This window comes from Physeter macrocephalus, chromosome 11 (assembly GCF_002837175.3).
Source record: "Physeter macrocephalus isolate SW-GA chromosome 11, ASM283717v5, whole genome shotgun sequence".
Lineage (NCBI taxonomy): Eukaryota > Metazoa > Chordata > Mammalia > Artiodactyla > Physeteridae > Physeter > Physeter macrocephalus.
In genome coordinates this window covers 81,124,925-81,151,240 of record NC_041224.1, presented here as the reverse complement: position 1 = coordinate 81,151,240, position 26,316 = coordinate 81,124,925, and the positions used below count along the sequence as shown (strand labels likewise).

The 26,316-nt window shown below is 41.7% G+C and overlaps 1 protein-coding gene across 1 annotated transcript in view; it reads left to right on the top strand.

Moving 5' to 3' along the window:
• Positions 1-26,316, top strand: part of MCTP2 (multiple C2 and transmembrane domain containing 2) — a 254,744-nt gene that overhangs the window by 75,363 nt on the left and 153,065 nt on the right. The window contains exons 3-4 of the mRNA XM_055088201.1: positions 7,077-7,139; positions 8,285-8,393. Of these exons, the coding sequence (XP_054944176.1) occupies positions 7,077-7,139; positions 8,285-8,393 (172 nt within the window). The remainder of the gene's footprint in view (positions 1-7,076; positions 7,140-8,284; positions 8,394-26,316) is intronic.

Here is a 26,316-nt window from a genome sequence, read left to right as displayed (position 1 = left end):
TCATTATATGAAGCCACCATCACCCTGATACTAAAACCAGGGAAACGTATCACAAAAAAAGAAAATTATAGACCAGTAACACTGATGAGCATAGATGTAGAAATCCTTAACAAAGTACTAGCAAACAGAATCCAACAACATATTAAAGGGATCATACACAATGATCTAGTGGGATTTATCCAAGAGGTGCCAGGATTCTTCAGTATATGCAAAGCAATCAATGTGATACACCATATTAACAAGTAATAAAACCATATGATCATCTCAATACGTGCAGAAATAGCTTTTGACAAAATCCAACACCCATTTATGATAAAAACTCTCCAGAAAATGGGCATAGAGGGAACCTACTTCGACATAATAAAGGGCATATATGACAAACCCACAGCAAACATCATACTCAATGGTGAAAAACTGAAAGCATTTCCGCTAAGATCAGGAACAAGAACACCCATTTATGATAAAAACTCTCCAGAAAATGGGCATAGAGGGAACCTACTTCGACATAATAAAGGGCATATATGACAAACCCACAGCAAACATCATACTCAATGGTGAAAAACTGAAAGCATTTCTGCTAAGATCAGGAACAAGACAAGGATGTCCACTCTCACCACTCTTATTCAACATAGTTTCGGAAGACCTAGGCAAGGCAGTCAGAGAAGAAAAAGAAAGAAAAGGAATACAAATCAGAAAAGAAGAAGTAAAACTGTCAGTGTTTGCAGATGACATGATACCATACATAGAAAATCCTAAAGATGCTATCAGAAAACTTCTAGAACTAATCAATGAATTTGGTAAAGTTGGAGGTTACAAAATTAACGCACAGAAATCTCTTGCATTCCTATACACTAACAACGAAAAATCAGAAGGAGAAATTAAGGAAACAATCCCATTTACCATTGCAACAAAAGGAATAAAATATCTAGGAATAAACCTACCTAAGGAGGCAAAAGACTTGTACTCAGAAAACTGTAAATCAGTGATGAAAGAAATCAAAGATGACAAACAGACAGAGAAATATACCATGCTGTTGGATTGGAAGAACCAATATTGTGAAAATAACTATACTACCCAAAGCAATCTACGGATTCAGTGCAATCCCTATCAAACTACCAATGGCATTCTTCACAGTATTAGAACAAAAAATTTTACAATTCGTATGGAAACAAAAAAGACCCCAAATAGCCAAAGCAATCTTGAGAAAGAGAAATGGAGCTAGAGGAATCAGGCTCCCTGACTTCAAACTACAATGCTACAGTAATCAATACAGTATGGTACTGGCACAAAAACAGAAATATAGTTAAATGAGATAGGATAGAAGGCCCAGATATAAACCCACGCACATATGGACACCTAATTTACAACAAAGGAGGCAAGAACATACAATGGAGAAGAGACAGCATCTTCAATAAGTGGTAAATGGGACCTAATTAAACTTAAAAGCTTTTGCACAGCTAAGGAAACCATAAACAAGACAAAAGGACAACCCTCAGAATGGGAGAAAATATTTGCAAATGAAACAACTGACGAAGGATTAATCTCCAAAATATACAAACAGCTCATGGAGCTCAATATCAGAAAAACAACACAATTAAAAAATGGTCAGAAGACCTAAATAGACATTTCACCAAAGAAGACATACAGGTTGGCAAGAGGCACATGAGAAGATGCTCAACATCACTAATTATTAGAGAAATACAAATGAAAACTACGAGGTATCACCTCACACTGGTCAGAATGACCATTATCAGAAAATCTGGAAACAATAAATGCTGGAAAGGGTGTGGTGAAAAGGGAACCCTCCTGCACTGTTGTTGGAACGTAAATTGATGCAGCCACTATGGAGAACAGTATGGAGGTTCCTTAAAAAACTAAAAATAGAACTATCATATGTCCCAGCAATCCCTCTACTGGGCATATACCCTGAGAAAACCATAATTCAAAAAGAGACATGTACCACAATGTTTATTGCAGCTCTATTTACAATAGCCAGGTCATGGAAGCAACCTAAGTGTCCATCAACAGATGAATAGATAAAGAAGATGTGGCACATATATACAATGGAATATTATTCAGCCATAAAAAGAAACGAAATTGAGTTATTTGTAGTGAGGTGGATGGACCTAGAGACTGTCATACAGAGTGAAGTAAGTCAGAGAGAGAATAACAAATACTGTATGCTAATACATACATGTGGAATATAAAAAAAAATGGTTCTGAGGAACCTAGGGGAAGGACAGGAATAAAGACGCAGACATAGAGAATGGACTTGAGGACACGGTGGGGGAGGTGGAAGCTGCGGCAAAGTGAGAGTAGCACTGATACATATACACTACCAAATGTAAAATAGCAGGACAGGAATAAAGACACAGATGTAGAAAATGGACTTGAGGACAGGGGCATGGGAAAGGGTAAGCTGGGATGAAGTGAGAGAGTAGCATCGACATATATACACCACCAAATGTAAAATAGATAGCTGATGGGAAGCAGCTGCATAGCACAGGGAGATCAGCTTGGTGCTTTGTGACCACCTAGAGGGGTGGGATAGGGAGGGTGGGAGGGAGGCTCAAGAGGGAGGGGATATGGGGATATATGTATACATATGGCTGATTCACATTGTTGTATAACAGAAACTAACACAGCATTGTGAAACAATTATACTCCAATAAAGATGTATTAAAAAAATTTGAATACGAGTAAACTCAGCTATTTGGTAGACCCGAATTTTTCTGAACGGGCATTCTCATTTTGACCTCTGATTGTCATGTGATTTGTTTGACTTCTGTCACTGTATCCAAGCATCGCTTAATGGTCTGTCTAGCCATCTGGTCCCCTTTGCTCCTTTTGCTGCTTCCTTTCCCCTGTAGGTATTTTGTGTCTGTGAGTATGCTCTTCCCGAGTATTCACAGTCTTAGAAATAGATGTGGGTTAAGTAATTAACTAAATATGTAACGTATCAATATATATCATCTGCTATACTCATGTACTTGAATAGAATGTTTCCCAAAGAAAATCTTAAGTGATCTTCTCAGCCAACTTTTTACTCTTATTTAGCTTTCCTGCATGTGGGTTTATGTCTTCTTCCAGTAAAGTTTAAACAGCCAGTGATTGTTTACATCGCTTATTATTTAACTTCCTGTGAATTCTTCGTGATAAGATCCTTCAGACAGCCACGTGGGAGGTGATATTTGTACAAGATCACATTTAGTGTACACAAAAGAAAATGTTTTTTCACATCAGTGTCTTGTTCTTAAGGTCCTTGGTGGCTAGAGGAGATTTTCTTTTTTTTTTTAAAAATAATTGATCCATCCATTCTAATATCTCCTCATTTTAATACATTTGCAATCTTGTATGTATTACCTTGTATGTATTTACATGCCTTCCCATGAATTTCACCTTAGCAAGATAAAATGGAAATAGCAATGTAAATTTGCTGTCATTAAACACACACACACACACAAATCCCACTTATCTAAAAGGTAACAGTGAGAGTTGTGTAAGAGATGACTAGCTTCATGCCAACATGTTAATGCTGAGTTTCTGAATGTTTGTATATAATTAGAGAGTTTTGTCATATTAAGACTTCTCAGCATTGATGATATTCAAGATTATTTGTCTTTTCCTGAGTACGTCCTTGGAAACATTTGTTTAAAATGGTTAAAACCAGTGCTTAATGGATAAACAAACTATGGTACACTCATAATGATGGAATACTATTCAGTAATTTTAAAAGAAAGAACTGTTTATACAGATGCCAACTTGAATGGATTTCAAAGGCATTGGGCCAAGTGAAAGATGTCAGCCAGTGTCAAGTTTGCATGTATTCCATTTATATGACATTATGGAAAAAGATGAAGCTATAGGATGAGGACAGGTCAATGACTGCCATGGATTAGGGGTGAGGGAACAATGTGATAAGAGTAGAATTGCATGCAGGAGTTTTTTTGGGGAACTGTTTTATGTCCCAATAGTGGTGGTAGTTACACAAATATATACATGTGTAAAAAAGTCATCGCATTGTACACACATGTAAAAAGTCAATTTCACTGTGTGTTAACTTTTTAAAAGTAAAATTCAAAAAGAAAGATTAGAGTGCTTGATTTTGCTTGTTGAGAACATCAAAAAAAATCTTCTCATGATGACGGATACCAGGGATTCCTGTAAGAAAAATACTAATTGTACTTTTTAAATGAAAAATTCAGTGATGTAGTTACTAGGTTTACAAAGAAGCTGAAAATAATGCAACTTCTACTCAGTGAATAATACCTTCAGTTCCATGCAGAGTGTCGGGAATACGCAAAGTTATGTGTCCCCCAGCAGCTGTAACCCGGTACTCCTGTACTTCTGTAGCCTTTCCTGTCTTCTTTATGGTGATCACTTTCCTTCCTTGGTGTGTATATACTGCGTGTGACAGTTACGGCGGCTGTGGGTACCATAACTTTAAGTTCTGTGACTTCTGTGAGTAAAACGAGCCATAATGTTGAATTAATATCATTCTTCACATTTAATTTCCACGTTGTTCTAAGTGGAAGACTTATTGAGTATTTGAATAAAAGCTCCTTGTTCATTTTTGATAGTGTGTAAGATGATGGTGGTGATGTGAGCTCTTTTTTTTTTTTTTTTTTTTTTTTTTTTGATATACGGGCCTCTCACTGATGTGCACTGCTGTGGCCTCTCCCGTTGCGGAGCACAGGCTCCGGACGCGCAGGCTCAGCGGCCATGGCTCACAGGCCCAGCCACTCCGCGGCATGTGGGATATTCCCAGACCGGGGCACGAACCCGTGTCCCCTGCATCGGCAGGCGGACTCTCAACCACTGTGCCACCAGGGAAGCCCGATGTGGGCTCATTTTGTCACTGAATGAACGTGATCATTAAGTACAGGGAGGCTCCCTGGGGAGAGTGTGAATGGTGTGTTGGTCTGAGGAGTGATGGTTTTTAAGAAACATTCACTCTTCTGTTTGATAGCAGAAGGTGACAGTAGAAGATACGGGACCATGCACTTTAAACAGGAATTCTGATCCCAGCACTGGCAGTTTTACAGAACTGCCTTCAAACAGGATTGGTTAAGTGGAGCGTTGATTCATTTCCTAAAACTGGAGACACTAACAGGGAGTGATCAGGCTGCAGAGGACCAGACAGCAGATGTTAACTTGTTGGTTCTGCACATGAAGACCTGATCGGAGTATTTTGAGTTTTGCAAATCAGGCAGAAGAGGAATCGCTGAGCTTCCAGGAGATAAATCATGAGGAGAGTAATAGTGTAAAAGGCATGAGGAGAAATCTTTTGAAATTGGGGGAGTTGAGTAAGATTTGATCGTCATCATAGAGTGGTCTTCAGGCCGTCCTGTCCCACTCCCCCGGGTGTCATTTTACACATAACACAAGTAGGAGGTACCGACTGGGAAACGGACGGGAAGGTGACCAACAGAGGCCCAGCTGCCTCCTTCCTTGTCTGCTGTCAGGTCGAGCCCACATTGAGAGTGAGGGCTCTTTGCCGAGCTGGGCAGTGGTGATACTTCCAGAGCTGGGGGGCACCAGTGACTGAAGTGCTGAGGTCCTTAGAGAAAGGTCCAAGTGTCTGAAATCACCCTGGATCCTGTGTGAATTTGAATTGAATGAAATGTATTCACAGTAAAGGGACATTCGAGCTGGGACTGGGAGAAAGGGGCAGATGTGATGGGAGAAGCACAGTTGCAAACAACCATAGGGCTTCTCTGCTCCCCGGTGAGGGCTTGGGAGGCTCCACGCTGACTTGTGATCAGGGCTCGTTTCTGCCTCGCTGCAGCATTTCTTGGTGTCACTGCATGCAGAGGGGGTAGACCAGAGAGCCCTGTTTGTTTGCAGCCCTTTGTCAGCCCTCTTAGGGCCTGAAGAAATGCCGTATTGTTGTAGAATTCCAGGTTCTGTTGCTGCCTGAGCTCCACTTGATAGAGAGACAGGGAGAGAGAGAGAGAGAGAAAGAGAGAGAATGTCTTGGAAGGCAACCTGCCTTCCATCTAGGCAGGATCTCTGAATTGTGCCAGAATCTCCCTGATCTTTGCTGTGGGTGGGAAGGACCAATGACCATAGTGCATCTGGTCCCCATCTTCACCCCCTCAAAGCTTCGTGGTCATCTAAGCAAACTCCGCAGGCCTGCTGCCTGTATCTAAATTTACCCATAACTTCAGAGTTACTCAGCCTTGTTTGGAGGGAGAAATCGCATGTTTTCCCACAGGAAAGCAGCCCTGGCTAATGTGTCCGACAAACAGGAACATCCCTAAAATGCTGGGAGACCTTTTGCTCCTGTCCCTTCCACTCTGCCTTTCCGTGCATGTAGCTATCCTCACATCTAACCCAGAACCTTCATAAAATCCCAGAGCTCCTCTGGACCCCACATTAGTGCATATAAAACCTGATAGAATGCAAATGTTTACTGCGTCCCATACTAACTGCTGAACCGCGCTCAGTTCAGTGCTGGGTGGCATCATTTCCTAGGTTGTCAGAGGCATATTTAAGTAGGAAACATAGACACCTCCCAGTCTGAGATCATTTGTTGAGAATTTGCATTTCCTTACTCTTTGGTTGGTTCTTGTACAGTTGCTAGACCCATGAGGTTATGGTTGGAGGAAGGTCTTTGTGGTCACATTTGAAATGTGTCCTAGTAGACTGATAAACTCGGGTCTCTGGTACCTGATAGCCCTTTTCTCTTTGATGGCTGGGGGACCAGGCAGGTCCTCGATGGAGGGACCCGGCAGGATGGCCCTGCTGCTCTCACTGCCTCCCCTGGGACAAAGTTGCAGGCACGCTAATGACTTGGATGAACTACGGATGCCTCAGCAGCCCTTCAGGAGAGCAGAATCGGCCATATCCACATGCTGATCAATGACTAAGAGGGCAGAGGCTGCAGCCAGATGGACTCCAGTGAGTCAACCTTTTACTGCCAAGACTTTCCACACACTCCGGAAGGCAGCCTGCATTTAACTATGAAAATGGCAGCTTCAAAGGGAAACACCCGATAAAGGATATCCTTGTAGGTTGATATTCTTTTGATTTTTTAAAAGCAGGGTTATTATTATTTTTCTTCTTGTTTACAGAAGCTCTGTGGAAGTGGTGATCTGAATGCCTCTCTGACATCCCAACGTTTCGAAGAGCAATCTGTAAGTGGCATTCCTTAAAAACAAACAAACACTAAAGTAAATGCTAAAAATATTTCTTATCAAATGTTTGGATCTTTGCCTCTTTTATTTCTAAAGGATGCTGAACTGTTACCACCCCCAAAGACAGGCCTTGCAGATTGTGGCTGGAAAAGATGAATTCATTGTCTATTGATTTATCTTCTAAAAATACAGAGCCATGAAATTGAGTGAGATGGTACAGGAGACAAAGCCATTTTGAAGTGCTTTGAAATGTGGACCGAGAAACTTTCAAAAGAACGCTGTCGAGAGTGACTTAGCCACAGATCGATTCATTGAAATTCAAATAAGTGAACAATAAATCATTTTATTTGTACTTTTTCTCTCAAAAGACACAAATTTGCTCTTTTCAAAACTTGAATTGGATTCGTTTAAGAAATATTCAGAAACCGAATTTGATGTTGTGGCTTGTAGGAGTTGATGCATTCCTGGAGAGGAAAGTGAACTTGGTGGGAGGTGAGACTGTGTGGGTAAGTGTAGGAAACACTATAATGGGGCCCAGGGAGTGAAAGAAAAATATGCCACAGGCAGGAGAGCAGAGAGGAAGTGTCTCCCATATGGACCCAGGGGTGGGGCACGTGTTGGCTGGACATGGTCAGCTGAGTCGTCGTGAATGGGAATGTTTTTATTACATGTGCAGGAGGTGTACCTGAACTGATGGGGGTTGGTGGGGTGAGGGGAGAATAGGAGGGAGACATCACACATCCGAGCTGAGAGGTGTGGACCAGGGTCGTGGGAACCCGCCCCATAGCTGGACTTCTGCATGCTATGTCCTCTCTGGGTCCTCCACTGGGAGCTGTAGCATAAGGATCCTTCAGGGCATGGGTGAGTTTAGGGGGATGTCAGATGTGGGCATGCAACTTACCTGCTTCTTCTTGGGAAGTTAATATTGTGAAGCTATTGTCATGAATTCTCATAGAATCCCACTGGGGAGAAGGATAAAGAACAGTGTAACCATGTCATCGACATGGGTGGGTGGGAGTGGAGGATGACACTCACAGATTTGCCATTACAGTGATCATCTTTTTTCCTTAAATGAAGAAGTGTTTCCGACATTCTGTTTCTTGGGCCTAAGGTAACTGACTTCAATGGCTTCTCCATCTGTGCAGACTCTCGGGAAAGCCGGCGACGGCTTGAGTAACCTGCCCAGCCCTTTCGCCTACCTCCTCACCATCCACCTGAAGGAAGGCCGGAACCTGGTGGTCCGGGATCGCTGTGGTAAGGCCTGGCTCTGGGCGCCCTTGGGTAGCCTGCAGACCTCTTCTTCTCAACCCTCCTGTCAACCTTGCAACTTTTTCCATCTCAGCATGGCTGGTGCTAGACTGGAGCTCAAATCTAAGCTTCTCCAGGTATCAAGGTATTTGCATTGAGTTATTGAAACACCTGGAATCTTACTGTCCTTATTTTATGATTAATAATTATAATCAAATATTGATGATCACATAAAGTTATTGTAAATGAAATAAGATCTCTGTAAGTGCTTTATGGCTGGTATATAACAACTGCTAAAGAAAATGTTTCCTTAGTTTAATTATCCCTGAGAAATATGTAAATACATTCTTGATCTAAGTTAGCAAACATACGCATAGATGGAAATGCCCTTTGAACCACCCTCCTTCCTGCCCTGAAATCCCAGTGGACTCCCCTCCCTCTGGATAACATCTGTTATGATGTTATAACATATGTGATTGATTTGTTCACCTTTGCTACCTCTTTCTGTGCATTTACACACACATATATTTCTTAATTAACGTGATATTTTAATATCGTTATTCTGCAGTATTTTTCTGTATATTCCACATTCTGCACTAAGTTTTTTTAAACTTTACAATATGAAATAAAGATTTTCCATGCTTTTCCACGTAGCGATATAGTTCTTTTAAATACTAATAGTGTTCCATAGTATATTGTGTTAAATATCTGTTTCTCTGCTGATGATAGTTGTTTTTTCTTATTTTCTCAGCCATATAAATGATGCTGTAATAAACATCCTGTGTATGGCTCCATACACAGATAAGAATATATCTTAGATTAAAAATAGTGTATGTTTAAGAGCAGACAGTGGAGCCAGACTGCCTCAAACCTTGTTTGACTGGGCTCAAACCTTGTTTTTTCCATTTATTGCTATTTGATTTAAGAGATGCTCCTGGACCCCCGTGTGACTTAGGTTCCCCATCAGTAAAACAAGAACATTAGTATTGACCTACCTTATAGGCTTTTAGGAGGATTGAAGGTAGTGACTTAAAACTTTGTTGGGCTTCTAGCACTTAATAAAAGTTAACTATTGTGAGCAGCTCAGGGCAGAACCTAGAAATGCAATTACAGGATCCTGAAGATACACATTTTCAAACGTAAGAGATACTGGTACATGGCCCCCTAAAAGGTACAGAGTGTGTCCTCTCCTACACTCGGGTTATGTGTTCCCTACCTTGTCAGCATTGAATATTTACTTTTATCACTCTGCTTAGTTTTTGGCAATCTTCTAGGTCAAGTGTCCACTTGTTTTAAGTTGTGCTTCGTGGATTATGATGGTGATGAACATGGCCCTTTGTAGTTCCTCTCCTGTGAATGGCTCTCTGTATCCTTTGCCCAGTTTTCCATTGAGCTTTTCCTTCTAAATTTTTGTGAGTCTTTAAAATTTTCAGCATTCGTTTGTTGGGTGTTGCAACTTTTCTTCTCCAGTCTGTTGTTTACCCCTCATTTTTACGGCCTCTTTTGTCCTTCAGAGGTTTTACATCTCATTACAGGTAAGTATATCTGTTTTTCCTTTGTTGTCTCTTTTCATTTATTTCTTTTAGTAGGTGGGACCTTTTTATTCTAAAGAATTTTGTGTCTTTCTCCAGGTCTTTGCCAGTCTGTCCTGCTAGTTCCTCTCTACTTTGTTTTGGAAAAACTGTGAAACGGGGGATGGGTCTCCCTTCCATTTGTCTTCTGTGTCTCTTACTTTTTCTTCCTCATTCTTGCCATTACTTTTTTTTTTTTTTTTTTTTGCGGTACACGGACCTCTCACTGTTGTGGCCTCTCCCATTGCAGAGCACAGGCTCCGGACGTGCAGGCTCAGCGACCATGGCTCACGGGCCCAGCCGCTCCGCGGCATGTGGGATCTTCCCGGACCGGGGCACGACCCCGTGTCCCCTGCATCGGCAGGCGGACTCTCAACCACTGCGCCACCAGGGAAGCACTTTTTTTTTTTTTTTTCCGGGAAGAATTCCTCAGCCGGGCCTTCCAGCTCACTGTTTTCTCGTCAATTGTTATGACCATTGTGATATTCTGTTCATCTTTTGAGCTGGCATTTTTTTTTTCATTTTTAGAACAGTCTATTTCATGCATGAGATGTTGCCGTCAGCTTTGAGAGCATTAAGTATACATTGAAAATCTCCTGTTTGGTGCTTTCTCCCTTGGATATCCTTTGGTTGTGTTTTCCACTCCTCTTTTTATTTGTGTGTCCCTGTTGCCATCTATGGATGCTGTTTTTGCTTACTGTGTCCTGACTTCACTGAGCGTGAGCAGGGTTGGGACACACAGCCAGACGGGGAGAGCCAGTCGTTCAGGCCGGCTCCTGGTCATCTCCCATCATGGAAAACCTTCCTCGATGGCTTCCTACACATGCTCACTTTTCCTGCTTGCAAGTGCCTTTGCTGGTCACTGCTTGGCACCAAAGGGACAGGGCAGTGCTGGGCCATCCAGCTGCTCTGTGTGTGCTGTGCCAACCAGTCACCAGGGTATGTGCTCAGGCCATCTTCTGCTTCCTGTATCCCCTGCCTCCAAACTGGAGCAGAGCATCCCTGGTTCACCTGCCATCCTATCCTCTTGGCCCACCTCTGCCCCTGAAACTTTTTCTGCTGTGACTTTCTGCTGCTCCTGTTTTGGAGTGTGGGTTCTTCCATCAGTCTGATCTCACCAACTTCCATCTTTTAGATCTGCATATACCCACTTTTTAAAAACAGAATTACTATCTGTCTCTTTCTCTTTCTCTCTCTCTCTCTGTCTTTTTGTAATTTCTCAGGATTTCAAAATGGTGAACAAATTTCACTTTATACTTGTTGGTACATAGTGTTTTCTGTCAAAGTTATAATTTCTTATCCATCAGTTGTGCAACTTCTTGTGTACTGTCATTGTGTACTATTATTATAAATGTCTGCATCTTAATAGATAGCTCTCTTAAGGTTATTTTGAATGATTTGGGGCAGATAGCATTTTGTACCTGAAATCACATCTGAGGGACACGATCATAAACTAGAGTGAGGTGCCTGCCCACAAATATTCTGACTCTTGCTCAGAACCTGCAGTGTCCAGTGGATGCTTCTGTCAAATGATGATCATTATGGAGCTCAATCTGGGACAGTTTATCTGGAGATTGGAAGTGTGTTCCACAGAGAGTGCATTTAACTTTACTGGAAAGAAAGTGCTCTAAACCTTTAAAATACATGTCCTGTTGTAAATTTTTGGAAAGCTCCAATAGAGTATATAACTTCGGGGCTGTGCCCAGGCCTTGGACCTCTTCCAGGGCCAGTTGCCCCTTTTCCGGTTTTGCTATCTGTTCTGATTATTTATCCCTAATTGATGTGAGTGATCTGGCCACACCACCCTTGATACATCACACCAGTACACTTACAACAGATACTCAGGACACAGTCAGTAAACTTGGCAGATGACGGGGGCGGGCGGGGGGGAGCCATTGCCTACATCAGAAAATGACCGAACAGTAGGGTTTTTGTGTGCCTACTCCACACCTCGCTGCTTCAGGGCCAAAGGAGAGACTGTAATCTGTGCTCTAATCCCGTCAATAGCATCTCTATCTTCATAGTTTCATCAGAGTTAAACATCATATGACAATATGGCTTTATCTTGTGTCAACCTAATATAATCCAAGGATAAATACCTAGTAAGGAATCTAGATGATAACCTGTTTTAGCACCTGTATCTTTTATAACCGGTAACATTGTTCCTGTCTCTTTTATTTATTGGGAAGATTAATCATTATCTATTAAGGAAACATCCCCCTCTCAGCAAGTGCTTCTTCTATACTTTGCGGTGTGGTGTGCCTTCCTTACTGTGACTGTGTTCATGACTGCTCGATTTTCACAAGTATTAAGGTAGTGATCAGGGCATGTTTGGTGCCCACTGTTGATTTGTGCAGGGATCATAGTCACTGGCACCTGTGCTTGCCTCCTTTGCCCCGGACTGACATGGCTGATCGCTATGCCAATATTTTCTATGGAGCCCAGCCCAACCTCAGAATTTTATCCAGCACAGTCCTTTCGGCCAGTAGTTCTCAAATTTGAGTGATCATGAGAACAACCTAGAGGGCTTATGAAAATACACATTGCCCACCCCCAGAGGTTCTGATTCAGTAGGTCTGGGGTGTGGCCCAAGAACTTACATTTCTGACAAGTTCCCACGTGATCACGATGCAGCTGGTCTAGGAACCACCTTGTGAGGACCACTGCTCTAGACACTGGGTGGTAGCACTTGAGCAGAAACACGTGCTTCTCCTGGTACGGAGAGTTTCAGTTCCCTATTAGACAACAGCGTTTTCTTTTCTTGGGGCCGGACGTCATTATGCATTTGCACTCTTACTCAATTTGTATTCTCTGAACGTAATTTAACTTGGTATTCACCTCATTAACATAATTAGGTACAGAGAACAGTGTGATGTGCCAAAGTACCAAATATAAAAGGACTTGTGAATTATCTATGAATTTACACTGTGCTGTATCACATGTTCTCCGATTCTCTGGATGTAGGATCGATAGCCGATTGTTTCAGTACTAAATATCCTTGAAGATCTATTCAAATGGCATTTCTATCTGGTCTTTTATGTTTTTCACAGACATAAGCTCCCTGTCCCCTCAGTCCTATGAAAATTTTACCTCTATAAACCATACACCTTTACCCTCAATTGGATAAATGACTGGTCCTCCCTGTTACTATTAGTGCTATCTTAGCTGGGTAACCGTTTTATCATTCATCTTCGTATGCCCTACTGTGCCATACTGGAGGTTTATACATAGAATGCTTTTAATACATTTTAGTTCTTCATTAGGGAAATCCAACTTAAGTGCCGGACTTAAAGACAAGGAGTATTAAAGACTATCGTGAAAGGGAAAACATCTTCCCAGGAGGGAACAGAGTTCCTTCACTCACACCTTGACTCAGCAAGCGTTTATTCAGTCCCTTCAGTGAGATGAGCATCACACTGTACTCGACTGGGACGTAGTGATAGAGTCCAGAAAAAAAGACTTACGTACAATTGTAAAATGTCATACAGATCACCGGCTGCAACCCATTTAACAGAAGTCCTAATTCAGGTGATTGAAGTACAGAGACTAAGTGACTTGACCAGGGACTTGCAGGGAGGCAGTGGCTGAGGCAGGACTCACCGAAATGGGTGGCTCTGGGGGACAAGAGGAGGAATGAGACATTACAGTCTCCTTCTTGGCTTGTGATTTCCGATGGCGACTCACTCACTGTCAGGTGGAACTTACCCATCTGCAAAATGGGCATGATGTAGCTTGCCTTATAATGTAGTTGTAAGAACTGAAAAAAAGAAAGTGTATATAACATAGTGCCATACATAGAGAAAATAGTCAATAAGTGATAGTGTGTGTGTTATGGTAATTAATGAATAATGATAATGAAGTTGGCCCATGATCCTGACTCCCACTGCAGAGCTGGTTCCTGTGTTCCGTGTCAGCTTTCCCATCAGTGACCTTGGACACTTGGCTCTTAGTTTGGGTTAATTTTTCAGTACCCTTGTGCTCTCTCTTTATGCCCCGTCTTCAGCATAGGAGTTGATTTATGTTTTATTTTACATATTTAACCCAATTGTGCCATCACTCTTTGTGAATTTTTAGGGAGAAAAAAATTTTTTGATGAATCATTCCCTGTTGAGGGAAGAGGTCAGCATTTTCTTTGGATTATTACATAATTATTGCTGTGTAGGTAACATTGCATATAGAACATAGGTTGGCAAACCTTTTCTGTACAGGGACAGAAATGAATATTTTAGAGTTTATGGGGCATAGGTCCATAAACTTAGTGACAGCTACTCTGCTGGTCTAGTGACCAAACAGCCATAGATAATATGTAAACCAGTGGACATGACCATGCTCCAGTACAACTTTATTTATAAAAACAGGCACGAGGCTGGATTTTACCCATGTCCAAAATTTGCTGACCTCAGTCTAGAATATCATGATCTGATTTTGGATTTTCTCTTGGAGAAGCTGCTTTTTAGAGTAGCCAAATACATCTTTATTTAAAATAAGGAGGTATAAGCTAATGAGGAAGTGATCAAGTTGTGAAGCTCATGTTTTCAAATGAAGTATCTGGAAAACATCTCAGTAATGTGACATAAAATAATGCAGAAAAATCTAGAGATGTTGGGTAGTAAAAAGTCATTTTTTCCCCCTATATTTTCACTGGGCAGTAAAGTGAAAAGTCATCATATCTCTCTCAGGAGAAGATGTTTCTGACATACCTAAAGAAAGGATGTTCAAAGGCCCGTATAGGGTTTGTGATTGAGGACTGGAAACTTTGTCACTTGACCCATCTAGAAAGAAGGAGGAGAGCCTCTCAGAAACAGGGATTCCCCCCAACTTCTCACAGGGTTATAAATCCATCAGCCAGGGGCTGGACGATGGCCTTGCCTGGTGTAAAGAGTGCTGTGAACATTTTATCTAAATCTCTCACTTCTCTGGCTCAAACACAGGGCTGGTTTGTTAAGTAGACTATCAAGTTGTGATCTTGAGATTTTCTGGGAGATTTGGTGAAGTTTGTTATACTAGGAAGTTGCTAATTCTAAACAATGTACAGGTTTCGCGATGGTGTCAGGAACGTACTGTTATGTAGTCACCACCCAGAGCATCCCAGGGTCTTTAGCTGTCAACTCCTCTATCCCTTGTACAGAATAGATAGGGGCGCGCGCGCGCGCGCGTGTGTGTGTGTGTGTGTGTACACTGAGTAAACCCAGCAAAACCCACAGCTCATGAAAAAGAACTGGAGTTAGTGAGTGACTAAGCAATAACTCACCTCGCTGTCATGAACATGCCTGTCTGTCCATTTATGAGTCACTGTGGATGTAAGACCAGTATCATGGAGCACTGAGAGGTTTTGATGAGGTCGCTATGGAAGTGTGGCCACATTGAGAAGATTGCCTCTTTCAGGTCATTTTCCAGTTCCTCAGGAATTTCTCTTCGATTTCCTGGCATGTAGTCCTTCAGCTTTGACTAGACTTGACCCACTGTTGGAGAGTTCTGTGCTAATTAAACAGCCTCTTTTTTTTTTTTTTTTGCCTTTGCTGAGCCACTTGGGTTGCTGCAGTGGTCTTTCTAGGAATGAGCCTTACTTGGATGCTGTAAAATGCCCGGGCATTTCCTGAAGCCCATCTTCCCAAGCCATCTCTAGGAGAAAACCCGAACCCTCCCTGTCTCTCTGCTCTGTCCCGGTTATTCCCTGTTGCCTGTCTGCTGGTCACACCTTCCCTCCTTTTCTGTCACCTAATTTTCCTTTGCTCTGTCTTTCCACTCCTCTCCCTTATCCCAGCTTCTTCCTTTTACTCCTTTATATTTCCCGTTTCCTTCCCATTCTTTTTGTGGGAGGTTCTACAGACTGTATTGTTTTTGACCAAACCAGACACCTGTATTAAGTTCTCCGTATGAGCCATTGTCTGGTTAACTCTTGGGGGCCCATAATTTCGAGATTGGTAAAGCAGAAGGAATGTGGTAGGACCAATTCATTTTAAGTCTAACTGCTTCACAGTTTGGTTGACATATAGAGAGTGTTGAACCCTGGCTCAGTGTCCCATGGAAGGGAATGTGGCCAAGAAAATGTTCTGGTGTCCTCGAACTGGTATTGCTAATGCCAGCAGCCCTGTTTTCTAGGCCTGGCATGAGCACCATGTGACATGGGCAGGCCTCTTGTCTTGGAAAAAATGCTCCACTCCAAGTTTAAATCCCGGAGCATTAATTCCTGGAAAACAGCAGCCCTTTCATTGAAACCCTGTGTTTTCCATTGATGTGAAGGGTAGTTGCATAGGGTCCTGCTGTGCACTAGCATACTAGGTTACTGATGCCCTCTGGTGGCCACATTGCAATACTGCAAAAGGGAGAGAAAAGTCCATTGCAGGAGTTCACTGCAATATCACTAGAGCATACACATCCCTTCAGCTGTAGGCCTGAGGGCTGAGGGTTCATGGTCGTCTTCTTGATGTGAGTTTTAGGCAATGACAATTCGTGACCCATTCATCCAGCAAACGGTTCTCTAATCCCAGCCCAGGTAGACCGGGACAGCTGTTTTTAGAGCAGGGACAGGTACTTTTGCAGATTATAGGAAGAATGCATTGGATAAGTCATTTTCCTATTTGAAAGGAATGGTTTAGACAAAAATTTTTAAAGATCTCCCACTAGTGTGAAAAGTTGGCCATGCAATAGGGGTTTAATAAATTATGAAACTGCTACCAAAATGTTCAAATGCCAGGTACCTCTGATTTGGGTCCTGTTTGCCTCTTGCGATTTAGTAGGCTGATTTTAAAGATTGTACCATTTTTATGATTATATATTTTTTCTTTAAAAAGGAAAGGATGCTCTTGTATTAGACCTAGAGCGGAACCTTCTCCTCGTTGCAGCTGTGATTGGGGGACAGGCTGGATGTTTCTAGAACTCTGTGTTATATGCTGAGGAGCGTTAACAAGCCATGTAGCTTCCCAGCAGGTGTGCTGTGAATGGGCTACACTGAGGGTTCACCCCTGTGCCTTCGGGCAGCTCTGTGGGCTTGGGCCAGCCCCTCAGCAGTCTCTTCTGTATACTCTATGCTGCTCAGCAAAGATGACCTTGTTTGTGCTAGGATGGAAAGTATTGGGGGCCCTGGAAAGTGGGTCAGAGTCACACACTCGGGGCACAGACCATCTGAGTTTGAATACCAGCTCAGACATCACCCAGCAGTGATTTTGGGGATTAACCTGGTGCGTGTGCTTATGGGGATGTGTGTGCGGGAGGGGTGACATAGCCATGTACAGTGGCCACGAGCTACTATTATTGCCGTGTCTGGTTCTAGTTATTCTCCTTTCAGTTTTATTTCTGTGTTTTCCCTCTGGGAAAGGCAATGACTTGTGGCATTTCCGCCAGTTTTATTGGGGCCCTCCTTCCCAGTTTCTTGATAATTTGCCCCACCGTTTGCATACCTCTTGTTTTTCTCTTTAGATTTTGTACTCCTCACCCCCCTGCCTGCTGCCAGCAGGGCAAAGGGTTGGTTAAGGTTGTTTTCCGAGACCAGTTCCTGCTTTCTTGTCAGTGCAACAGCAGAAATGAAAGAGACACTAGTTTTTAAGGGTGTATCATTTGAATAAGAACTCCATTGTGAATTGATGGTTTTATTTTCTTCATCTTCAATTTGACTCAGAAGATGCCCCTCAAGTTTCATAGTGACCAACATGGGAAAGCTTGGTGTGGATGAAGTCATCCCAGTAGGTCATTACTTATTGGAATTTTTTACTGAATGTACTACACTGATCTGGTTTTTAAAAAAATACTGAGTTCTAAAGTAAAATAGGATCTGACTTCAAATTACTTGATTATTTGCTATTTTTGCTTCACATATATATATTTTTCTGTATTATAAAAGTTTTATTTTGAGAAGAAATTAAAAACAGTAGTACACCTTTCTTTGTTTAATTAATGTTCCAGTTTAGGTTATCATTCCAGATTTTAATTACTAGTAATAATGCTACAGCACACATTCTTGTGCCTACATCTGTGTGTCAGATTTTATTTCTTTGCAAGTCATTTATTGCAGTGAATTGGATGTTTTCTGTCACATGATCTGACATCTCAAGAGTCTCCTTAACAGAATTGCCAGTTCACTCTTGAGAAACACCTCTATTTTGCTCACCCACCAGGAGCATATGAGTGTTCCACTTCCTGTTTCTCACCTCCACTGTGTGTAGATTATCTGTGTCAATTTTGATAGAGAAGAAGTATCATCTTGGTTTTGTTTTAATTTGTGCTGAGAAATTTGGACCCTGAGATATATTTGGTTAAGAGATATTTGCTTCTCTTTTGTACACAGCCAACTCCGTCCATCTCTGTGGCTTATTCTCCTGGTTCCTGGATATGTTCACGTATATTTTTCTAACTTGTCATTTGCCTTTTAATTTTGTTTGTAAAGTTTTTGTTGCAAACCTCTTTTCCAGTCTTACAGTTTTATTCTGGAGCGTTTCCTTTCTTCCTTGCTTCCTATGCTTTTGTACCTTGAAAGGCCTTTTCTCTCTTGAGAGAGAGATGCATTAACCTATATTTATCCTTTTCTGTCTGGTTTTACATTTTTTTCATTAATCTCTTTGATCTGTATCAAGTTGATTTTGATTTCTTGGCCCAGAGTCGGAACTTTTTTTACTTTTTGCCAAATGGGTATTTAATTAACGAGGACTAAATTTTCCTTTCCCTAATGATTTGATGGCCACTTTTTAATTGGGTATTAAAATGCAGTCCATATGAGGGTCTGCATTTTGGACTTCTCTTTGATTCCTATGGATGTGTTGTTTTGTTCCAGTGCCAGCACCACATCACAGTTGTACTGTATTGAAGGGTCACAGTCAATACTTTTTATTTTGCAAAAATTGGGGCTTTGCTTCACATTGGAGTACCTACTCTGAGCACCAGATGGCGCTCGATCATTGGTGTGCTTGTGTGGGAGCAACGAAGACACATCTGGTCAGCTTATTCAGAAAGATGCTCATTCATTAGCAAACTTGAAACTTTAAAGATGCAAACACCCATCCTGAAACCCAGGTAGCAGTTGGATTTCCTCTACTTGGTGGGTTTTGGTAGCCTGCCAAGGTCCCGCAACAGGGATGGGGAGCCGAGTTTGGGAATCTGCTTCTCTTTACCCTTTTCCACTAGGATATAGACCAGCATCCAAACAGCCATTAGTGGATTCTCACAACTGAGCTCTTTCCTCTAGAGATTTTTGTTGTTGGGTTTTGTTTGGACACTCTGCATCCTCATAGGTTGGTTAGAAGGTCTTGGTCCTCCCCTGCTTTAGATAGTCAGTTACCTGTTCCTTCTGTGGGATCCTATCTCCATTCCTATGAAGTATTCTGGAGCAAAACAGGCCTGCTTCCTGTGTCCACTACTTGTAAAAAATCACCTTACACCCACCCGAAGATCATTGACTTGAATGTTGCATGCCTTCCATTTGGTTGAATTGGATTTCTCTGTAGGAGAGGTTTTATCTGTTCATTTCCACACTGACGTATAATAATATGTGCAGCATGGCATGCTATGTTTTGAGTAGTTCTTTTTACTTCCTTTGTTTGATTGTGATGTCGATATGGTGGATTCTGCTAGAGAGTGCGTGCACGGTTTACACAGAGGATGAAGTCCACAGAGAGTGTATCTGTGTGTGTTTCCATGTGTCTGTGATTTTACTTGTGGCTTAATTTGGAGGTCAGCTACAGTATTGGCCAGCTAATTCCATCATGCCATCGCACCTCAGGTGTCCCCAACATGCTGAATTTGAGGCGGGGAGCACGGCGCACGATGGTGAAGGGTATTATTCCAGAGACAATCAGCGTGTAACCATTTACCTTCAGCCCAGACCTACCGTATGTTTGTGAATTCTGGAGTGTGGATTTGGACAAGGCACAGTGGGGATGGCTTGCTTTGCTACACACTGTCTGGGGCCTCAACCTGGAAGACTTGAGATTTGGGGGATGACTTACTGTGGGGACTTTATCATCTGAAGACTCAAAGGCCCTTTCACGTGCCTGTTGGGTGCCTGGGATGGGATGCGTGGAAGAGGAGGACTTTTGCACATGAGGCCTGGCTTCCTCACGGCCTGGTGCTCTCAGAATTGTCATACTTCTTACATCACAGCTCAGGGCGCCAGACGCGAAAGGCCAGTGCACGAGGCAGGGGCTGTGTCACCTGTTACAGCACAGCCTTGGAAGGAACACAGTGTTATTGTCACCACCCCGCATTGGTTAAAGCAGTTGCCCAGATTACAGGGGGACGAGGTAGGCACCCTGCTTCTTGATGCAAGGAGCATCAGTACTTGGAGGTTGTGCTTAGGTATTAAGTGTGGCTGCACTTACGAAAGCTTTAGTGTGCAATGGGTCTGGGGCTGAGGCTTGGCTCTAGCAACTCACTAGCCATGCTCATCCTTAAAACTGCAACATAATACCATTTTAGGAGGAGCAAATGAGATCACATCCATTGTGAGTATCATACTAAACTTCAGTCCTGTTGTTTCTTTTCCATAAAGGCTGGTATCCATTTCATTAGACTTAGATTTATGCCTAAATGATAGCTTGGGCTGGGGACATTTGAAGTATTTTTATTAATAGAGAGGAGGATGTTAAGGTATTAATAGTTGTGTGTACTTTGGAAAAGTGGATTTCTGGAACACCGAGAGCTGATAACACTTATAGATCTGGGGAGTTTGACCCTTTATAGAGACTTCAGGCGCTACATTCGTTGGCATTCTGGCTTACTCTTAACCTTATTTCCTTTTATCCCCCCAATGCTTTCTGCTCTGTTATTAGTGCTGCATCCTGTTCACTGCCTCTTCTCTCCTTTTTTCTATGTGGTCATGCTTTCCTCTAACTTTTACCTGGGTTCCTTCTCCTTGGGTGTTACAGGGGCAACCATGCATGCTGTCTCTAAGCAGAAGTTTACACCCCGGTGTACTTCTGATCACCTCATCAAGAATAGGGGTGCAGGCATCTCTTCTTAGTGACCACTTCAACAAAAGCCAATTTGTTCAATAATCTACTCACCAAATGGCCCATTTACTGAATCCATCAGTATATTGACAATGTTTTTTTCATTCATCTATTTAGAAAATTAAGTGTATAACATTATTGGATGAGAACTTTCAAAAACAACTTTGGCAGGTCTCTGGGTCATATTAGTTAATCGGCTCTGAAGACAAAGCCAGAACAGCATCTTAAATAATATTTAATTTGTCTCAGGCCAAAGAAAATGATAGAAACGAATGGACATGGCTTGGCCTAAGCTGAAGATCCCAGAAACGGGATGACTAAAGACAGAAAAAGAATATTAGGGGGAACAGAAGTGGGGAGCAGGCAGAGAGTAGGGCAGGCAGGGAAGTCTTGGGGTGGGGTGGGTGGGGTGAAGGAAGTTTGCGGGGGGAGCATGGTACAGGGGGAGAATCTGAAGGCCCCACGAGGACCCCACTCTCCACAGCTCTCTTAATTCCCATTGTTTATTCTATACAAACTTTAAAAATAGTCAAAATAAACAGTTTTGGTAAAACTTTATAAATAGTTAAAGTAAGCAAGTTTTGGTAAAATTGGTAAATTCAGATCCTCAGTCTCACTGTAAGTTGGCCACTGGATGGTCTTTCAAAAAAATGGATTTTGGTGAATTTGGTACACTACATCACAGGGTCCAGCCATGGGCGGCAAGCCTTGTCCAAGGTGCCACTGGCTGTTGTCCATGGTGGACTCTCCAAGAGGAGGGGAGTCAATCTCACTGGGAGAAAAGTTCGGGAGTGGTTCAACCAGGATGTGCTAAGTGACAGAACGTGGCCAGCAAGGTCCTTAGATGGTCTGGGAGGGAACTGTTCTTCTGAGGCTGGTACCAAAAAAACAGAAGCATGCAGCCACCATGTGCAGGAGAAGGGAAATGTGCATGTTCCCTTCATTTAATTGTAGTAGATGAAGCCTGGCTTGGAATTCTGCTAGACTTGAATCTCCTGCTCTCTTAAGTAAAGTAGACTGTGCTCTACAAAGGGAAAGTTGTTTCTCCTGTCCCATGTGACTGAGGAAAAATGCCCTTGAGTTTCCATAAGGCCCATTATGGTTTCTGAAGGGGTCTGTTAAGAAAGCTGCAATTGGACATGGCTTGCTCTGGAAATCTCAGCGTAACTGCTAGAGGGCAGCAGCAGCTGTTCAAAAATCATCACTCGCTTGTTTTCTGAAATCACGTCTGGCTCTTATTTAGCCACCCTTGGAGAAAGTCAGAACTTATGGATCCCATATGAAAACAACTCAGATTTACTTCTTTTTCTGGCAAGAAGAAACATTCCAAATAGGTATATATATTGCAAAGAGTCTAAAGATATGTGTATAATGAATCTTATTACTCTTAAGCCAGAGGATAGGAAAAAAGTCAAATTTATGCTTTTCATATGTGTTCAACTACTTTTTATGCAGAATGAATTAATCTATGTGTATCTCAGTTTCCCTAAAGACTTAGTAAATCATTATTGACTTGAAACTGAACTCTTAAGATCCCCTGAGAAAAGTTCTCAGGTATTACAAAATGTGAACTTTGTGTAAAATTATGGAGATCATTTCCTTTCATAAACAACAACTCTGAGAAATGCATTTAATTAGGAAACTTTTCTAGCTTAAGACCACATTTCTTTTGGGGACCCTATATGGCTGAAGTTTTTAACTTGGCAAATGAGCTTTGCTGGTGACAAATAAGTAGGTTTTGTCTACAAATACAGCTTTTGCATTCAGTGCTTTGGATTTTTAGTTTAAATTAGGAATGCTAGTTTTAAAAACCTATATGATATAGTACATAAACTATATGATATAGCGCATGTGTGTGTGTGTGTGTATATATATATATATATATACACATACATACACATACAAATAGATACATAAATGACCATTAAACTGATTTATAGAAATATACTTATGGGCATGGAAGGGGACAGATGTGTTATTGACTGAAGAAGGCAGGTAAAAGAATACAATATGAAGGCTGATTCCTTTTTGTGGAAAGTGTGTGTGTGTAAAGTCTTGGTGCATATCAAGATAGTAAGCTTTTCTAGATGGTGGTAATTTTCTTCCTTCCTTCCTTCCTTCCTTCCTTCCTTCCTTCCTTCCTTCCTTCCTTCCTTCCTTCCTTCCATCCATCCATCCATCCATCTTGACTTTCTGCTTTTTCTACTACCATGGCCATGAGCTGTTATACAAAAAAAAGCAAAGAGAAGGTGTTGGTAATTGGAGTTTCATTGCAGATGTATCTTATTTGCATATTGGGCTAGTTCTTGAGCCAGTCCATGTGATTTTGTCTGTTCTATTCAACCACTTCACCTGTTGATACTGCCCATCTTTTCCATAACACACTCAATCCTGTAATAGCCCCTTGGGATGATAAATCGAATGCCAAGAGAACAGAATCTTCAAATATGATGGTTCTTGATGCCTCTCTCCTGATGATAAACTTGAGTTATGTGTCCTTCTTATTGAGTTGCCTGTTATTTTCATAAGATTATACCTGCAAAGTTCTCTGAAATCCTAATGAATCCCCTTAGGACTGTAGGTGGGGCAGTGGCTAGTACTCATGAATACTTAGTGACTTTCAGATTTTAAACGGCGCATTCCTTCCAAGACAGCTCAGATTGTTTCATGAAATTTTCCCAAACCACATGGGATCCCTGTGAGAAGTATATAACATAAGGAATTTTCTGTTCAACTTTTGAAGACAGAAGGGGTTATAAACATCACACCTTTAGAAGGGACATACAGAAACAAATTATCAGTGCATGTTACTTGGACAGCTAAAATAAAGTAAATGAATATTTAATTAGTACAGCATACATTGTTTCACACTCTCCCCTTTTAAATTAAGTGAGTAGTAATACTATAAATAGAAGCACATACTATGTAAATGTTTGGAGCCTCTTGTTACGGAAGTATAGTGGTTCATTCAGTTCTCAAGATAATTCTACAAAGTTGGCATTTTTCCATCTACAGGTGAAGATAGTAAGGCATAAGGAAATTATGATGCCTAAGATTATACAGTTACTGAAAGGAAGGTCTGGGAGTTTAATCCACCATGCCCATCTTACTTCAAAGTTTATTCATTTATCATATCTTCATATAATTCACCTACCATGCATATTAGGCAACTCTGGGCATGTATCTCATCTTCCAGAGCTTTGATTTGGAGGAGTTTAATATTACGTTTATAGTTGCCCCAAGTAAAATGTTTTCTATATTTAAATAATTTTATGAAATACAGAGTAGAAAAGTTTTAAGCTGTTTTTATTATTGCTTCTGTTTGTCATTTATACAGTTCTTAGCAGTGTTTAATGTTTTACTCTACATAGGGAAGTTCCAAGTAAGAAAAGAGTAAACAGCTTTTCCCAGTGGTTTTGATGACATAACCCTTTCAGTCCGTGGAGCATCTCGAGGTATGAGTGTTCCATGCATCATGCTTTGTGAAACCCTGGATCGGTGCTTCTTATAGTTTGGGTATAGCTGTCTCCTCAGCTCCCTGGTGCTGTGTTATCTCAACTACCAGGTTTCTTCGCTTTAGCCTTTTTCTTCTTCCTTCTAAATTATAAGCTGCTGCCAGATTTATATTTCTGAAGCTTGGCTCTGATCATTTTACTCTCTTACTCATAAGTAAACCTGAATTTCCTTCCCTCTCACACTAAAATAATTCCAGATGGACCGAAGACTTAAGTGTAAAAAATGAAAAGCTGCAAAATCAGTGGAAAGAAACATGGCTGAACTAACTTAAAATCCTTTAGTGAGAAAAATTCTTCTAAGCAGAATGTTAAACGACAGTGCCATAAATAAAACTGGTAAATTTGCCTAAATAAAAATGGAAATAACTTATTGCAAGAAGTAAGGTAAGTCTAAACAAAGTATGACAAGATTTACAGCCAATGGCAACTTTCCATAATTAAGGGCTCATTCAAATCCATAAGCAAAAGACAAAACCTTGAGCCCATAGAAAAATGGGTAAATGATATCAGTGAGAATTTCCCTGACAAAGAAAGACAAATGTAGGTCACTAAAATATGAAATATCCTAAGCTTTACTCTAAATGTTAATGATAGAGAAAAATGGAGATACTATTTTTTTACCTGCCGTTTTTTCAAAGTAAAGGTTTATGACATCAAATATTGGTGAGCATGTAAAGAAAAAAAATACAAAATGTGTACTCTTGGTGGAAGTGTAAATTTTGACAGACTTTGGAAGAACAATTTGACAATGGCTGTCAGAACCAGAAAAGACACATTCATTTGCCCTGCAGTTTTTTGTTTTATTGTTTTTTTAAAATAAATTTATTTATTTTATTTATTTTTGGCTGTATTGGGTCTCCACCGCCACGCGGGCCGTCTCCAGCCGTGGCGAGAGGGGGCCATCCCCCGCCGCGGTGCGCGGGCCTCTCATCGCGGTGGCCTCTCTCGCCGCGGAGCACAGGCTCCAGGTGCACGGGCTTCAGCATCTGTGGCACGCGGGCTCAGTAGTTGTGGCATGCGGGCACTAGAGCGCAGTCTCAGCAGCTGTGGCACACGGGCCTAGCCGCTCTGAGGCATGTGGGATCTCCCCCGACCAGGGCCCGAACCCGCGTCCCCCACATTGGCAGGCGGACCCCCAACCACTGCGCCACCAGGGAAGCCCTGCAGTTCTTTTTGAATATAATCACATATGAACTCAGAGATAGTCGTACAGGGATGCTTGTTGTAGTATTGTTTGTGCTAGTAAAAAAAAAAAGTGGAAGTGATGTAAATGTTTATTATTTGGTAACTAGTTAGAGATAGTCGTACAGGGATGCTTGTTGTAGTATTGTTTGTGCTAGTAAAAAAAAAAAAAGTGGAAGTGATGTAAATGTTTATTATTTGGTAACTAATTACATAAATTAAGATACAAGAACACAATGAAAATGTATGCAGTTGATAAAAGAAAAAAAAACTGGTGAATCTCTATTGCTGATGTGAACAGAGCTTCAAGGTACTTTAGTTGTGAAAGCACAGAGTCCAGTGCATTTATTATGATTACATTCGAGTTAAAAGGAATTCTTGTATTTTTTCCTGTAAAACACTCAAGAAACTGGTGCATATGAGGAATGGGAATGAGGAAAGATTAAGAGGGTGGAGAGTTTTCATTTCGTACCTTTCAGAATCATGAGCATGTATTACACTTTTTAAAAAATTTTTAAAAAGAGAACAGGAAGGGCTTCCCTGGTGGCGCAGTGGTTGCGCGTCCGCCTGCCGATGCAGGGGAACCGGGTTCGCGCCCCGGTCTGGGAGGATCCCACATGCCTCGGAGCGGCTGGGCCCGTGAGCCATGGCCGCTGGGCCTGCGAGTCCGGAGCCTGTGCTCCGCAACGGGAGAGGCCACAACAGTGAGAGGCCCACGTAC